The 18,765-nt window shown below is 29.7% G+C and overlaps 1 protein-coding gene across 1 annotated transcript in view; it reads right to left on the reverse strand.

The window, feature by feature from the left end:
- LOC107443866 (uncharacterized) overlaps positions 1 to 18,765 on the reverse strand; it is a 224,181-nt gene that overhangs the window by 150,902 nt on the left and 54,514 nt on the right. Inside the window, exons 3-6 of the mRNA XM_016057873.3 lie at positions 15,203 to 15,478; positions 12,848 to 13,117; positions 8,679 to 8,951; positions 5,257 to 5,508 (exon numbers count right to left, since the gene is read on the reverse strand). Of these exons, the coding sequence (XP_015913359.1) occupies positions 5,257 to 5,508; positions 8,679 to 8,951; positions 12,848 to 13,117; positions 15,203 to 15,478 (1,071 nt within the window). The remainder of the gene's footprint in view (positions 1 to 5,256; positions 5,509 to 8,678; positions 8,952 to 12,847; positions 13,118 to 15,202; positions 15,479 to 18,765) is intronic.

Below are 18,765 nucleotides of genomic sequence, written 5' to 3' on the forward strand. Positions count from 1 at the left end.
CCTGTCGACGAAATGACCCTGTCGACGAAATGACTTGTCGACGAAATGACCCTGTCTACGAAATGGCCTGTCGACGAAACAACCCTGTCGAGGAAACGGCCTGTCGACGAAATGACCCAGTCGATGAAACGGCCTGTCGATGAAGTGGTGTCGATGAAATGGTGTGTCGATGAAGTGATTGTGGATGAAATGAATGCGACCCCTGTACAGAACTTTAAATACAGTTTATATGAACTTTTATCTTGATTGCAAGATGCAAAGCGTCAACGTTGACATTTTTGATATGCTCTCTACGGAAATTAAATTTTTGAATGTTGTTAGTTTTTGCAATGGTATAACATTCCTGAAGGGATTCAATGCTAGTTCTATTAAAATAATTTAAATTTCGGTACTTGTGTCTCAAGGAAATTTAAATTTCGTATAAATGTGCTTCAACGAAATATAAATTTCTGGTACATGTGGTTCAAGGAAATGTAAACTTCTGGTACTATGTCTCGCAAAGAAATGTTAATTTCTGGTATATGTGTTTCAATGAAATAAAAATTTCTGATACAAGTATCTCAAAGAATTGTAAATTTCAGTAATATACATCTCAGAAAAATGTGAATTTCTGGGACGGATATCTCAGAAAATTGTAGACAGATTTTATGCATCTTTTTTTATTTGATATAATTGGAGCCAATCTGGCAATACATGGACTTTTTTATTAACAATTTTAGTAAATTCTAGTAAATAAGTATATTTAATAATGCAGATTTTTGCATTTGATATTAAGTTATAATCTGCATAATTTCATTAATAAAAACTCATTACGTTTAAAGTGCGATAAAGCAATTAAGATTCCGAAAAAATATTATGTAATATTACGTCATCTATGCATTTTTAGTTTTAAGCACTATTCTTATTATTCTAGCTCTATGAAAGTTTAAGACGCGAAAATATTTGTTTGCTAAATTTTGATAATTTTTTTAGGTTTATTTTTCAATCAAATAAATGTATAATACATTATTTTAACAGATTTTTTTCTTACATTTTCAGATCAGATATAGTTAAAAATATACAAAAATAAAGAATTTTTTTTAACTAAAACTCAAACTCACAGCAGACAGAGCATTTAAAGTGCACTAATTTTTGAGCTACGAATTGTATCATCAAAATTAAATGAATACTAAATATTTGCATTTGCAGTTTAAAGTGCACAATAATAACAAACACATAAGTTTAAAGTGCACAGAAAAAGCATAAATAACATTTTTCTCATTAAATTTAACAAAACAAATTTTTTTAGCATATTTCGCTATCGTAACGCCAGGTTTAACTGCGGCTCAAAGCAAAAACGAAATAGATTCCAGCTGCAGCTGTCACCGAAACTTGGCGTCTAGTAACTTATGTTGACTAATTTATAAACAGGCTAATCAAGGTATAGTGGTCAGATGTTACCATAATTTAGCAACGTGAACCAGTCCAAACTTTTTCAAGCAATTAAAACGAAATCACATCACTGTCTTAAACACCGGACTTTTCAATTTTTATTTCTTCACCCAAATTTACTGTTTACACTACCATTTCTAAAATGCAATAATAAGAATCTTTCTAAAATACGTATAGTATTTCACAAAAGGAACAGGAAAGTTTTGAATTTAGATAACTCGTATTTTGAAACTTTATCAGCTAACGTAATCCACAAAATTATTAGAGTTGAATAATTGAAAGATCCTATTTTTATTTCTAATCCAAGTAATTTTGGCAACAAACAATAAAATGTCACCGATTTAAAAGCTTTTACGGGTTCTTTTTAGGATTTACTAAAAGACTTTTCCTCCAAATTCTCTTTTCAAAAGAAAATTGATAGAACATAGGAATTAGCGCTTTTGTTGAAACCTCGATGAAAAGAGGAGAAGTAACTTTAAAAGTCTTTCACTTTTAGATATCTTTTTATCTGAGATAAGATCACCAAGATGGTTTTTTTTCTTTTGTTTGGCTTTGTATCTGATCAAGCCAACACTTTCTCCTCTTTCACTTCGATCTCGAATTTCAATTTCAAACCGCCAACAACGGCTTTAAAATAACAAGTCTTACGTTAAAATGAATTTTAAAAGATCTTCAATTGCTTCTCTAGGAAGTTGAAAGGAAGTCTAGAAAAAATATCAGTAAAATGAGTTCCGTCAAGTTTGAAAGTAGTGTATAATTAAATCTTATTATTTAAAGCTTTCTGTAACGCCGGGAATGATTTAAATTCTTATCTCATTAAATCTTCACATTGCGGAGCCAAAGGTAATGTAGTCAGCAAAGCGATGACACATCATTTTAATTTCAAAATCTAAAAACTACAAATGGATTTTATCTTTATAAAAATCATATATTGTTCCATTATCTCTTCGTACATTGTGTTTAAATAAAAGTTCTTGAATTCATTAGACTCTTAAAATAATCCTTTGGTTTCTTAGAAAGTCCATTTAATGTATCATTAAGTCCTTTTTATATTAAAAGCAAAATTGAATGTAGTGAGTAAAATCTGACACATAATTAAAAAAAATAATAATAATAATTGTCTCTGACACATCTATATGTAAAAAGTCTAAGGTAATTCCAGAAAGGAGACTGAATTTATTTCGTCTTGTTAGCAGCAAAAGTCGTAATTGTTTGTCAATATATAATAAGAGGAGCCTCGATTCATTGTTATTGTTTACGCTGAGAAAAAAAGCGAGCCAATATTTTCAATTATTTTAAATAAATATATTTATTTATTTCTCTTTTGCAACATAAATAGTTTTGTAGAAAGCATTTAATGTTTCCCCAATAATTGTATGCTTATTATAAATTTATTAATTTTCAAACATTTTCGGGTCATTATTTATTATTTTAAGCTGACCAGCATTCGTCGTTTTCCCGTATCTATCGTTCGTAATGTGTGGTCCCTTAAAAAACAATCGACTGAGATTCTACAGCAATAAGAATCTGTTGCTGGTGATTGGCACACGTTAAATTCAAGCATTTATTTACTTATTTATTTTTGTAAACTTTACTCGTTTCAAAAATTTCTTCGTAAGCGTTACTCGTTTGTGGTTACTACATTTTTATGAATAACTAAAAAATTTTGGTTTATTATGTCTTATTCTATTGTTTTATTATGCCATTAAGACGTAATATTCAATTATAATTACGCCAAAATCCACATCATCACGATTTGGTGGATTTACGCGATCAAATCCTCAGCTAGTGGCTTAAACTGGATTCGACGTACCAGCAAAACTTTGTGGACTCACTTCCTAACCGAATACAAACGGTTTTTAAATCCAGAGGGGGTGCTACACGTTATTAAGGGATGTTTTTCATGATTTCTCTAAGGGTGACCAATTTTTTGTCCGGTGAGCTTATTAAAAGTGAATTTTTATATTTGTCTCTAATGGTTAATAAATTCGTAAAAAATAACCAGTAAATACAAAATTTTTGTTTCTTAAGATGTTGTATTTGAATTCTGAAATCTTTTTTGTTATTTAACGCATCCATTGTACTTAAAGTGAATTTTTATATTTGTCTCTAATGGTTAATAAATTCTCATAAAATAACCAGTAAAAACAAGTTTTATCCAATCTTAATTCCTTATCATACCTCCAAAATATTCTTGCCTAACCGATAAAAGCCTGAATGGATAAAAAAAAATATCAAAGTAAATTTTGAAGGATAAAGAAAACTAAAAATAAGGACCTGTCCCCTGATGAAAAATCCTGAGCCAGCAAATTCTGGAATTGTCTCAACCGTTTATGTCTTCCCCGAAAAACTAATGATTCTTTAATGCGTATTTTCGCTACGTTTGCGAATTTTTCCAGCTTTCCGTCTTAAGCTCACAATATTTTACGTTTTCGTGATCCTTATATTCTTTTTTTTTCCTGAAGCAATGGTACGGACTTTTTCTTTCCCTGCTTTTATAAAGTCTGGAAATGAAAAACTTACACGCAAACGATATTGTTTCACAAGGGGCAAAAAGCAACAAAAGCAAAAATTTTCAATTATTTTTATTTTTCTATATTAAAAGAATAAAGTTATTTCTAATCGCTTTCTTTTAGTTAGTATTGAGAGAGAAATAAAATTACGAGGAAAAAAAAATAATCATGGGTAGTAAAAGAAATTTTCCATTATGTTGCTGTGAAGATGAGAAAGAATGTATCTATGTTTTCATTTAATGTTATTAAAAATGAAATTAAACTGAATTTCATTAAAGAAGAAAATTTAGATTTTTTTTTTAAAAAAACCTTTAAAATTTAAGCAAACTTGATTTTAGTAAATTTCGATCTCATTAATTACAATCTCTGATTAAGCAAGATCCTGCATTTAACAAGAACATCTTTAATAGATAGTTGGTTTATGTTAAATAAAAAATCTCCATAAAATTATTACGAACCTTTTATTATTACGAGCATAGTTTAGATTTAGAAGGTAACAAATTATTATATTAAAACTGTAAAATAAATAAATAAATAAACATATGACTGTTTATAGAATATTTAGTTTATTTTATAAAGATAATAAAGATTTAGTTTTTTTTTCTTTTCAAGACATATTGTAGATTATTTTTAAAAAGAGGTAAAGTAAAATGTGAGATCATTCATATGTACTGCCATAAACTATTCGCAGTGCAGCTAGTTTGGTTAGGTTGTTAATATTGTCTAGAGTTATTCGTATGGGTCATTAGCTTTGATCTGGAGTTCATGATCAATGACGACAATACTTTATTTTCATTAGTTTGGCAATCCCTGGTAAAACAAGCACCCTACTTTAAAGAGCTAATTGTATTGATTCCTACTTTGCCATTTTAACGAGTTTGGCCTAGCTTAAGCTAAAAAAAAATGCCAGGAAATAGCTTTTTTCATGGTATATATTTTATAAAATACTAAAAAAAATTACATTTGATAAAAAAATAAATGTATCTAGCCAATATCCACCTTAAACGCCAATACTGAATTAACTTAAAAGTAATTTTGTGTTGAGGCATTAGTTTTGCTCAACATTCATCGATGTATTCCATTAATCTAGAAAATTCTGGAGTGATAGAATACACAGGGAAATAACTTCAGATTTAAAAAAAAATGACTCAATGGACTGCCACACGTGACTAACTCTACCCTTAACCTAAGATGGGACATAAAAATCCCAGTAAAAGTTATTTGCAGACTTAATTGAAATGCTTATAATATGAATGGAATGCATAACTGTGAGCGATTTGAACATAATGAAAATTTTGGCATCTATACTTACCCTGGAGACATATCTTTTCAAAATAATTAAAATTTCCATTTTGCTGCAGAACATCAAATGATGGTCCCGTGCTTTCAGAATTATACTGGCAAGCTCCTTTTCTGTAGTCAATATTGACTGATCTGCACCTTCTGTCTTTTTTACAACGCTGAAGACACTCCTGAGGAGTAACATCAGAATTGACGTAGTATGGATTTGTATTCAAAACTGCACCAGATATTAGCTCGAAACTAAGATCGCTAGAATCACAACCTGCAAGAACAATCTACGGTTAAAAAGGCCAGCAATTTTAAAAAGAAGTCCACTTGAAAAACAGTTCAACATAGAAAAATACGGTTTGATGCCTTTTGTATAAGCACCTAGGTTATTTATTTTCATCATGATTTTTTAAAATAGATATAAAGGTTATACATGGATGGCGAGGCTGCCCTCAAACCAGCATGTAGTGTTGCGCGTCGGAACATTCTTTTTAAAAAAATATATATATTATAGTATTTCACAGCAAGCAGCGTCATCTGTTGTCAAACTTTGTAACAAATTTCAAAACTTGGCTTGAACGAATGTCTCTTTTCCTAGGTAGAAAGCAGCAAAACGTACATTTCCTTTTTTTCTGTTTTTCTAGACTAAATTGTTCAAATCGTTAAGGATTTCTGAAAATGTATTCATAATGCAAAATATTTTAGGTAATATGACAAATAAATATGGAATTTTAAAGCTTTACTGAGTTTTCAGGAATTATACATTGCATTCCGAAAATACGTTTAATTATTTTAAATGTTTGTGTAAATAATACTTCCTTTTTGCTTTTAGAACATTCTGATATGTTTAAAATTTGAAAATGTTTCTGATGTTGAAGGAATTTCTGAGAATAAATTTGATAAATTCCCATAAATTTCATTTTTTTTTAATTTTATTTTATAACAATAAAAACCTTTAACAATATAATGTAGTAGATTAAGTGTTAGATATTTATCAAGATACATAGAGATATACAATATTGTTAAATTTGCTCATTGCACGTTGATTTCTGTCGTTAGTCAAATAATGTTTACCAATAAGTCAAAAAAATAGTTGCTTAATCGGAACAATATCACGGTTTACTGTGATGAGCTTTCAGAATAAAAAATAATCAATTATATACCGTTTAAATACGTATTATTAATAAAAATCCAAATTTAGTTTTCAATTTAATATACCGATAAAAACATTATAAAATTCTTGAAATAAAAATTTTGAAAGTGCTTTTGTTATATAAAATATATTCAACAGTTCTTATAAAGATGATTTTAAACTTTTGATTTTTTCGTAAGTGCACTCTACAACACATACTCTTCCTGAAAAAAAAACAATTATTTAAGTAGTTGAAGACATGAAATTTTGACAATTTTAATTCTATTTTAAATTTAATGTAAAGAAAAAAACATCGTTAAAATATAATAATTTTCAGTGAGCTATTGTAGTTTTTGATATAAAATGTACTCAATATAACTCGTATTTAAGTGAGTAATTTTTCAAACCTGTTCTCCAAAACACATGTGATCGGATAATACGAAATAGTTAAGTAAATAAACATTTAATAAATAACCAAAAATAGTTTAAAAAATTAACCTTTTTCACGTTGGACTTGATTTAAAATATATAATTTAGTTATTTATTTTTTCAATAAAAATATTTTTAAACATATCTTGAAAAGATAGTATTTAAAGCTCAAACTTCAGAAGCTTTCACTTTCAAATTTTTCTGATTTAGTTTTTCAGCAACTTTGTTAACTGTTTAAAAATTAAGCAATTTGTAGATAATTGCACTATATTTTATAAAAGTCTGTAAACATTTTCCTTAATACAAACAGACAATACAAACTATATAATACAAAACAGATCAGACAGAATGAAAAACAGGCAAAAGACTGGCAAACAGAAGACAGACAAATAAAAGACAGGCAAAATATCAGACAGAACAAAAAAAGACATTTTTGCTTTCGTATCCGTGTTTTGGTATTTAAGAAATTTCATATTTATAGGATCTTAATAGATGTTTATAGGTTATGCACGCATTTAATACTTCTGTTATTATTTAACATAATCAGACGTTATTTTTGTTCGTAAAACATCCAACAATTAATAGCAGAAAATGTATATTTCATGATTTCTGAAACCTCACATATCCTTCTCTTTACTTATTTGTATTCCTGACGAACTCACGGAAGATATCTTCTTTTTAACCTTCACAAGGCTACGCACTCTAATCAAACTGCTAGAAAGTTCAATGATAAAACGGGGCATTGATCACGATTCATACATAAAAATCATTCAAGGCTACCTGCACCACGAGTAAAACAGTCATCCAAAAGTAAAACAAAAACGAATACTGCTTGCCATAGATGAGAAAAATAATGAAAGAAAGAGTCCAGATTTAGTCGTAAATACCTTCCAAGCTCCGGGTAATCTCGTAGTAATTGAGGCTTCAGGAAGCGTGTAGACTTCCAGGGTTCTGAACAAGACCTTTTTTGTTCTGATGCGTTAATCCGCAATACATTTTGTTTCTAACTTTACCAAACAGAAAAGATCGGCACGGAAAAAGCGCGTTTTCAAGACGCAGTATAAGAAAATACAGCTGTAAAACAGTAAGAAAATGCTTTACATAATCAGTCATTTTTATTTATTCGCATATCATCCGATAATTATTCACACAAAATGTATACGTTGTAATTTCGGAAACCTCAAGTATTCTTCTCGTTATTTATGTATGATTCTGACAAATTCACGGTGGATATCTTCTTTTTTGACCTACACAAGGCTCGACCTAATCAAACTTAAAAAAAAGTGAATTGATAAAACGGGGCATTGATCAGAATTCATACGTTAAAATCAGTCTAGGCTACTACATGCGCAATGGGTTGGTTGGTTCTAATGCCACTTGCTACAAGGGCAAGCCTGCTTGGTGAAATCGAGCAAATTTAAGGCAGAGTGTGCGATTCTTGTTTTTCAGTGGTGCCATCTATGGCCAAGAATTCGATTTCGCCACATCATACGTCACACCTGTTTATAAGGCGGACCCATGCATACATCCATTCATTCATCCACAGTTCGTAATTTTGACCTGAATCAGAGAACAATCGATCCAGTACCCCTAGAGGTATTGATTTGTTATGGGAACATGGAGGACTTTTGCGACTCGGCAGATTTAACGTGCATCAGTCACTTTACTACACGGGGAGTCGGAGGGGTTCGAACCCACGAACTCTTGGGCACGAGCCCAGAGCCCTACCGACCAGGCTATCCCGGTCTTGAACAATGGGTAAAATAGTTTACTATTTTTGAACAATAGGTAAAATAGTGAACTAAAAGTAAAACAAAAATGAATACAACTAGTCATAGATGAGAAAATAATTAAAGAAAGAGTAAACATTTAGTCGTAAATACCTTCTAAGCCCCGGGTAATCTCGTAGTAATCGAGGCTTCTAGAAGTGTGTAGACTTCCAGGGTTCTGAACAAGACCATCTCTGTTCTGATGCGTTAGTCCACAATACAGTTTGTTTCTAACTCTACCAGAGAGAAAAGATCGGCATGGAAAAAGTGTATTTTTAAGACACAGTTCACCACATTCCTCTGCTGTCACATCTTGGTATTCTATTAAACTGTAAGGGTGTTCCACGTTGCCCAATGGCATGATGTCTGCGCCATACACTTTTCTGCCTGTAAAATTAAATAAAGTTGTATCTTCGATGCAAAGAAACATAAAAAAATAATGAAATTGCAATTTTTGTTATTAATGAAACTGATTTGATGTTTTAGAGAAACATTTATTAAGACATTAGTATAAAGGTAAGCAACACTGTAGGTATTGTTTCTTTTAACTTCTTTACCCTTCTTAGATCCCAGCTTTTAATATTAGACACACAGCTTAGAAGAAAATAAACTAAGAAATGCAATAAAGGTTTTTTCTAAAAAAAAGCAATTTACTTATCGAAACTTCTTTAATTTTGTTTCATTATTTTAATCACTTGCATAAAATATTTTTATATTCTAACTTTCAGCCTTTTTGAATATTATTGGATATTTTTATAGTGATTGTTTATGTGAATTAAGCAAAAAGTAAAATTAACATAGAGGGATCCAAACTTTGGACCGCTCTCTTGACTAAACTGTTGGGACCATATTTCCCAGATTGCAACTACCCCCTTGAAAGTCAGAAATCCGAATCCGTCGAAAAAAGGTATGTTTATTCAGAGAAACTAAGTTTTTGTGTATGATTTCGTATCCTCTGCACTAATTAATTAGCATATATGAGATTAATCCCTGAAACCATTAAGATAGAGTCCTATAATATTAAGATCCTGTCATTAGATCTAAAGCTATTTAGTCTGGTTCGTTTATTTTTTTTGCGCACTGTACACAAGTTTAAATGCTTTTGTTTTTTTAACGAAACAGGGGTAACTTATACTTTAAAAGGTAAAGGTAATTTATATCCAAGGGTAATTTATATCCATATCACGTAAGAGTTATCTGATACCTTACGAAATACTCTGGCCTCTCCCGTCATTTTAAGTATAAGGTTCTATAAATAGTGGTTTTTCAGTGTTGAAATATATTTTTATTACAACTTATGCTTTTCATACAATCCATGAAGAAACTTAATTTATCTAATAAAGAATAGTTATGGATGTAATGTGTTAGCAACATCCAATATCCCGCAACTCTAAAATTACACGTTTGTTTGTTAATACAATACTTGCGAATGCCTATATTATTACTCTCACATTAATGTTTCTGGCAATTTAGTTTGATGTTGATTGATTGCCATATAGCTGACTACTACTGGGATGGGATAGTTAATACCAGCGTGAAACAATTTGTAATCTCTTATGATGCTTAAATACCAAAACAAAAGTGTGTTTTAGTAATTTATATTTAATGTGTTGATTGAACGTGTTGGCATGCCCTTACGTTATTTTTCGAAATAGTTCATGTATGATATGTTATATCTATAGTATATAATTACTTTCGATGATTCAAATATGGCAAATGTTGTGTAGAACTGTTCTCAAATAATAAAGTTGAATCATAGATATTTTATGAAAATCAAAGGCCGAATACAGACAACAATTCTTTTGAAAAAAAGAAGAGTTAAAGTTATATTAAAGAAAATTGGTATCCTTATGCATATATATTTAAAATGAGATGAACATTGTTTTTTTTTTCTCAAAATCGATTCGATTTTCAGAATCGATTTCATTCTAAGGAATGAAACACTTAAAAAGAATAAAATAATTATGGACTTATATAGGCGAATTATATTTCTCTTTTTCTTTTAATAGACTTCAAATAAAACAAATAATGTTCAACATTCAGTAAATTTATTTTTTCTAAAGCTTTTAAATATAATAGGAGCTATCTTGTTATTAAAATACCTTTTTGGATATAATAACAATAATATTCAATACTGTATTAATTTTAGTAATTTGGGTTTCATCATTTTCGAAACTCTATTATTGTTTTAAAATGCACGAAGAATATCAAAACTATTATTCAGGTGATTATAATATTTTTAAAATAGTCTCTACTTTTTTTTATCATATTTAAACAAGAATAATAAGTATAGACTATTATATCAATTTTATAAATTATATTTTCAATTTTGTATTGCAATTTAAGCGAACTATAATAGTTATCTAAAAATTATCCCTTTGTTTGTAATCCACAAAATCTTTTTTTTTTCAAAACGTTCTGTATAAGTTTGGATTGTGTATGTTTAAATTAGCGTGTAAATGGAAAAGGAACAATGGAAAAATAAAAACAGATATTATTAAAGTAATTATTTACATTTCTGTGAATTTGCACAAATAACATTTTCATTCAATGTATTATAACCATATGTATTTTAAGCAGGGTCGTGCCAAGGAATGTAAATGCTTGAGGCAATAAATCTCTCAAATGCCCTTAAAACGAGTCGTGTAGTAATACAATCTCTGGTGGGGAGGGGGTTAAAAATCTTATTAAACTGGAAGGAAAAAATGCCTGGGATGATTTTGATCCATAAAAGTTTATTTTTATGCATATATGTTTGAAAACTATCTTGTAAAAAATTATTATTTAAAACAAAATATTCTTTTCTTTTAAAATTGAAAATAATAAGTTTAAACGATATAAAATTTACTTATTATTTTTATTTATTTATTTATTTTGAAAATAACAATTTTTTTTACAGAAAGTATTTCGTTTAGGAGGACATGGGATCGTTAAAATTTAAGATGTTTTTTTTAAAACTAAAATAAAAATTATAAATTTTTTGGATAAAATTTAATATATACGAAAATCTAAAATTGATGTATCCGAAAAAAAATTTTTATGTTATAAAATACAAAATGCAATGATACAAAAATGTTAAAATACAAAATCAATATTTTCTGTGTCAATAGTCAGCAAAAAGTCACTTGATTTTTATCTACGAAGGCATGCTGAAAATAAATAACGACACGATAATTCATTTCGTTTTAAATTAAAATAAAGTTTTCAGAAAAAAATAAAACAAAAAAAATACTTTTTTATGAATTTTTTAAGACATTATCCGAAAATCAACATGCGTTTTGTAATGGTTATTTCAATTAAAAAATACTTGAAAATTTGTGATTCTTTATATGAAATTTTGGATAACTCTATAAGAATATATTTAAACAAAGGGAATCAATTAGTACAATAAAAGAAAAACATTAAAATTTCATTAAAATATATGCAACAGAAACCTTACATCTGTGCAAAATTTTTAAATAATTTCAACAGTACTGTTAAAAACTATTTTACTGATAAAAATGACAATTCGATATCGCAACAAAATGTTTTTATGACATTTTGGACAAATTAATCTTTCGAAAATTTGACGATTTTGAAATACTTCAGTCGCATTAAGGTAAGTATCGTTACGCAATATAAAATTTAATCTTCTAACCAAAATAATTTAATAGTCTTGCACCTGCTTATATGATACCTTTGATTACCTCCGTTACCTCTTCTCTGCATGTCACTGATTTAAGGAAAAAAGTATTCCTTTTAAAATTTTAAGGTATTTTTGAGGTTTATGTGAGGTGGTTTTGAGGTGTCAAGGTTGATTTGAGGTTTATTCGAAATTGATTTCAAAAACAACCTTAAAAGATTCACCTCCCAAGGTGTATAATCAAAGTGCATGATGTTGTTTTTTCACTCTTAAGGCTCTTTTGAGGTTGACGGAAATCTACTTTAGAGCAACCAGCTTCGGGAGGTTGTTTTTGAGGTGTACTGATTAGTTTTTCTGCACTTCAAGCAAATACGTATATTTGTGTTGTGAATAGTTCCCCCTGATCTAAATTCAAATTATTTCTGAGTTATATACGAGGTTGATTTTGTGAAGTGTAAATGAGGCTGTAATTGAGGTTTATTAATGAGGTTATTTTTGGTGCCAAAATAACCTAATTTTTTACCTGTGGTCTATTTTTTTATATCTGTCAACCTCAAAAACACCTTAGTTTTTTGTAAGGGTACGTCATACCATGCATTGATTTAGAGAAGTTGAGAGAAGAATATATGTATCAAATGAAAACTACCGTATAATTACTAACCTTCCTCATATGGGCATGTTACGTCCATGTACTCCACCGATGCTGAAGTAGATTTCCGGAAGTGAGATTTTTTGTTGAAACGGTCCTGACGACTAAGTCTACATTCAGATGATTTAGAGTCAAACTCTATGGAACGGCAACTGAATTCCTTGTTGCCAAGACACGCTTCCAAGCATGTCAACCGAGAACTGTTGGAAATAATCTTATCGTTGTGTTCTGAAAGCTCCATACCTCTCATGGATTCAGCAACAAAAAGACGATCACAGGCCCCTGCAGCAATAAAATAAAGAAAAAAAAAAGCAAACAATTATACTAATGCGTTTTGCCACATGCTTAAAAAAGTATCTAAATCTTGCTTTCAATACTAAGAGAAAATTGTTATAAAAATTTAAGAGATTCTTCATAATAGAGGAGGAATTCTTAATTGCGAGACAAATAATATCTCCTATAATTTCAGGAATTTGTGTTAATTTTTAACGTTTTTAATACATTACACGTAAATGCAGTTTAGTTATTAGAAATTGATAGGAATAGCCTGGTTGGTAGGGGCTAAACGCATGTTCGTGAGAGCGGGAGTTCAAGTTCAGCTGGCCGAATTCTCCTTGTGTAGTAAATGGTTACTAGTGTTCGGTAAATCTGTTAGGTCACAAAGTCCTTAATGTTTCCATGATTAAATTATAAATGGGTGTGATATATGGGAGTGGTAGAAATTGAATTCTTGGCCATAGATGGTTCCCCTGGAAAACATGAACAATCGCTATCCTTGTCTTAATTGGCCTACGACTGCAAAAACAACAACATAATTTAGAAATTAGCCCACATTTAATCAGAATCATTAAAAAAAAACTTCCTGATAAACCAAGTTTGCCACTCAAATCTGGGAGAAAAAAAATTCAATGTGTTTTCCCTGTACATGTTATACTGTGCTCTTGTGTGAGCTATATTGGGCTAACTATATTTATTAGTTTCAATTGCTGGAAAAATAGCTGAACATACGTAAATAATGCTATGGTAAATGAAATAGTTTAGTTAGCTGAAATACCTGGTTATGGAAATACCATAGATTACGCTTTGAGTGGTCACCATTTTTTAAAAGGCCAAAATTAAAAAAACAAAATTCCCTGTATTTTCCCAGTTTGTAAAGAAAAAATCAAAATTCCCTGCATTTCCCCTGTTATTTTAGGTGATTTTTAAATTCCATGTATTTTCCAGGTGTTCCCTGTTCTTCCTGTGGAGTGGCAACCCTGTAAACATTTACTGGGATAATCAAAAGTTTTGGCACTTAACAGTCTTCTTAATTGAAGTTAAACTGTTTCATAACTAAGATATTTTTAATGATAGCGAAAACAGTTGTGTTTTTAATTATGAGTTAATTATGTTTACGCGGAGAAAAACAATCTGGTTAAAATCCAGTACAGCATGGTGCCGACAGTTCTGGAAAATAAGAACCTTAATTCCGTTTAATAAAACCAAAATATAAGGTATTTAATCCATTTATTTGGTAATTTTTCTGTTCTTATGGCAACGGATTATTGGAAGTTCTGGTTGTAAAAATTATTCGTCTTATTATCCGCATTAAGTAAAAAATACAAAAATTAACAGTAAATGTAACCGAATAAATAATTTTAATTTCATGTTTTAAGTATCACGATAATACTACCAAATTCCATTATATTTTATAAAACAATATTTTATTGTTAATTTCACCGAGATAATTATACCCAAGATATTTCGGTAAAAAATACCGAGCTTTTTGGTTCTCCTAAAAAGCCAGAAACAGGGTAAATTTCACTATATTCTGGTAGTTTTGTTCATACTTTTTTTTTCCTCACTGCACTTTTATTACAATTAGCAATAGTAGTATTTGCCATCTCTAATATTTTTTTCTTAGGAACCTCTCAAAGTGACCAAAATTAATGTTTTGAAAATTCTATTTACAGCACTTTAGTAGCTTTAAATCCCGAAACGTTTGTCCATAAGTAAAAAAATGAATTAATTAAAACGTTTGGAGGCGGAGTTATCGACCATGCCAACAGTCATCTATCAAAAGGTACCTCGTGATTGAATCACCAGATCACGTGACCAGAATTTTATCAGAGATAGAATTCGATGAACGGTTTCCGCTTAGTTGTTGTCAAGTTAGCATGTCTTATAAACCAGTGGATTAACGTTTTAATATTCGTAGTGGTAGTTACGCCACAAACGTATAACTTTCTATAACTGATAGTTCTTAGTTTACTTCTTAAGTATTGTATCAGTTACAACTATGTGAATCTCTTTGAGTTTCGCATCAGTTATTCCATCGCTTAAAAATTCAAAAATAAAAATGAATAATAAATAAATGTACAGGAGTACCTTTTAAGCAAACTTTTTCCATATAATAGGTTCCCGACGTAGGAAAAAGAATCTGGTCCATGCGCCTTTTTGTGTCAGGTGACACATACGTCATCAAACGACATTCAGTCTCGTTGTCATTTTTCGTGAAAACAAAAGACTGGCAGTTGGCATCCAGAAGGCATGTTCGAGAACACTCAACAAGAGTCGAGTACTGGATTCTTCTGTAAAAGGCTGGCGCTGGTAGGACACTGGTAGATAAAATAAAAGAATCTACGCTTCCTCGACCACATTTTGCTGAAAAAAAAGGAATAAAAATTTAAACAGATATTTTAATCATTTGACTTTTCCAAATAGTAAAGAGAAATTTTATTTTCAACACTGTTTGACTTTGCAATCTAAAATTGAGGTAAAATAACAGTCAACAGTCTGCCATCTGATTAACTGTAAAGTTTACGGTAAAGAACATTATTTACTTTTGTGGTTTTGAAACTTTTTACTATTTGTGGGGTTAAAAGATATACAAAATTATACAGTTTTTTTAACCATTTATTACTACCATGGTTTTAAAATCGTGAAAAAGAAATTTATATCGACATTGGAGTCAGACATTTCGTTAGGTAAGGGGCATTGGAATTGGAGTTGTGGTTTATCAAATAAACCGTGGAATGTGGTTCAATTAGTTTATCTGGCTGTTTGACCTATGTAAGGGATGGGAAATGCTAGATTTTTTAGTGTTGGGTGGTTTTATGGTGTTGATTTGTATGCATGAATGAGAGCATCGTATTCTAATAAACAATGGTCACAAACTGGGGAGTGCAGAACACTGATAAAATATTGTGGTGTCAAAGCTAGGAAACGAACCTCCGGTCATCAGATTGACAGAGTAGCTCTGCCGGTTACAATATGTACCCCTCTGCAAGGAACTAAATGGCTTCAAGAGGTGGGTATAATTGGTGGAATAAAATTTTGGTTGTTTAACCGTATTAGGTGAAAACAGGTAGTAATTTTTCTTCTCGGTTAGTTTCTTTTCTTAATTAGATGATTTGAATACCATCATGTTTATGGACATTTGACAGTTTTGTATAAATATTATAAAATAACAATTAAATAAATTGTTATTCAACAGTTTTTAACGAGAAATGTCAAATAATGAATGACAATTATAAATAACTTTGAAAATGAAAGCAAAATTGACTTTTTTTATTGTTTACAGCAAGGTAATAAAATAAACAAGAAAATGTTTGCAGTAATATTAAGCTTTAGATAAAGAAATATTGGAAGCTAAATGCAAAAAACACTTTGTTTCTTACGAAATTTATGTACAGTGCGTAAGAAAAAAGGGGGGAAAAAAGGAATACCCTGAATAACTGTTGATCTAATAAACGGATCTTCACGTTCTAGAACTCATCCTTAATACTTCGAAAAGGTGACCTCAAATATGCCAATTATTAAGTGCAGAAAATATTTTATGTTACGAAATCAGACACAAAAGTATACTTTCTATGAATAAATATACATCAATTTCACCGAATTCGGATTCCTGATCCCTAAAATATAGAGGGTGGCCGTAATCTGGGAAATATGGTCCCCACAGTTTGGTCAGGAGAGCGATCCAAATTTTTAAACTCATAATGTTAATTTTAATTTTTTCGTATTTCATCATATCTCGAGAGCTTTTGAAACGAATTGAAACATTTACACACTATTATAAAATTCATTTGCCCAAAGATAATTCCATGCAAAAAATAAGATTTAGTAAGTATTGAATATTTTTTAATATTTTATTTAATAATAGTCGAAAAAATTTTGAATTGTAAGGTATACAATTTTTTACATCATTTTAAAGTACGAAATTTACTTGCCAAAATACAATTTTTGAGCCAAATTGGCTGAAAATCGGTTGAATTGGGGATCCTGAGAAATCAAATATTGAATTTATGACTCTTTAAAATATCTATTTATCAGGATCTATTTAACCAATTTCGCTGAAATTCTGCATTTTGCCATGTACTATAATCTAATAAATTATGCAAAAAACTTCAAAAGAATGTAAAAAATTGTATATCTTAACCAGTACCAGTTGTATACCAGTTCAAAATTTTTTTGACAATTATTAAATAAAATGATAAAAAAATATTGAATATTTAGTAATATTTAATTTTTCCGTGGAATTATCTTTGAACTAGATATCCTAGAGATATAGCGAAATACGCAAAAGTAAAAATACGTCATTTAGGGGTCTAAACTTTGAATCGCTGTCCTGGCCAAACTATGGGGACCATATTTCCCAGATTGTGGCTACCCCCTATATTGTGGGGGGTCAGAAATCCAAATCTGCTGAAAAAAGGTACGTTAAACGGTTTTCGCGTTGATTGAGAAACTTTAAATATCATCTGCACTTATTAATTATAATTAGCATATTTGAAGTCACTCCCTCGTACCATTAGGATTGAATCCTAGAACTTGAATATCCGATCATTCGATCAAAAATTACGTGGAGTAATCTTTTTTTTTTGCGCACTGTACAAGAACTATAATATACGAGCGAATTTTTCAGAAAGCAATTTTTGTTTTTATACTTAGGATTTTTTTTTAATGCTTAATAGAGTAAAACTCTGTATAATATGGCTGTCCATAATATTCCAAGAATATGATGTAATACGTTTTCAAACCACTGAAGATGGTTTGAAAACGAACTATGAACTTTGAAACTATGAACATATATGAGAATATATGGGAAGCTTTAAAATTAAATTTTAAAAAAGTTGATTATTAATTATTGTGAGCAAGAAATTAAATACGGTTTTTCTAACGAAAGTGCTATGCAATAGCTAAAATATACGAGCGTAATTCCCTTTTTTTTATGATATTTCAGAATTTTATGTTTAAATAAACGCTACATGGAAGGAGCATAATTGGCTTACATTAGGCTTTATTGCCCTTAAATAATATGTTTAAATAATCTGCATTGACAGCAGTTTAAATTTTTCAGGAATATATAATGCAAATGCAATAATTTGAAATTTCTAAGATTCTAATAGATTATGAGAAAAAGCTAACTAAAAAAAACATATAAAAAAGCAACTTGATGGAAAAATTAATTTAATAAAACGAATTGTTTTAATAATTCCAGTTTAAGAAACTATTATATCTATTTATTTAGAAAGCTTACTACTGCAAAAATATGTCGTGTAACTTAGTTTATTAAACCCTAACAATTAAAAATGTGCATGAACTTTTCATTACATTTTTCACTTATGGTTATTTTGGCATGAACTGATCTTTTTTTTTTTATTTTAGTTAATTTCATTTTATTTTTGTTTTATTTTTACTCTTGCTTTATATCTCAATTTGTAAAAGAATAAAGTGGATAATAGTTATTAATTTAACAAGCTAGCTACCTGTAATATGTGACTTAACTCGGTTTTGAAAATGTGTGGCTCATTCCCATATGGAAATTTTACAAAATGTTCTTACTTTGCCTATTGGTGACAGTTAGATGACAGCCATGACAGTGTTACTATTCTTACAATTATATGTACGATATATATATATATATATATATATATACAGGGTGCGTA

The sequence above is a fragment of the Parasteatoda tepidariorum genome, chromosome 3, assembly GCF_043381705.1.
Source record: "Parasteatoda tepidariorum isolate YZ-2023 chromosome 3, CAS_Ptep_4.0, whole genome shotgun sequence".
Classification (NCBI taxonomy): domain Eukaryota; kingdom Metazoa; phylum Arthropoda; class Arachnida; order Araneae; family Theridiidae; genus Parasteatoda; species Parasteatoda tepidariorum.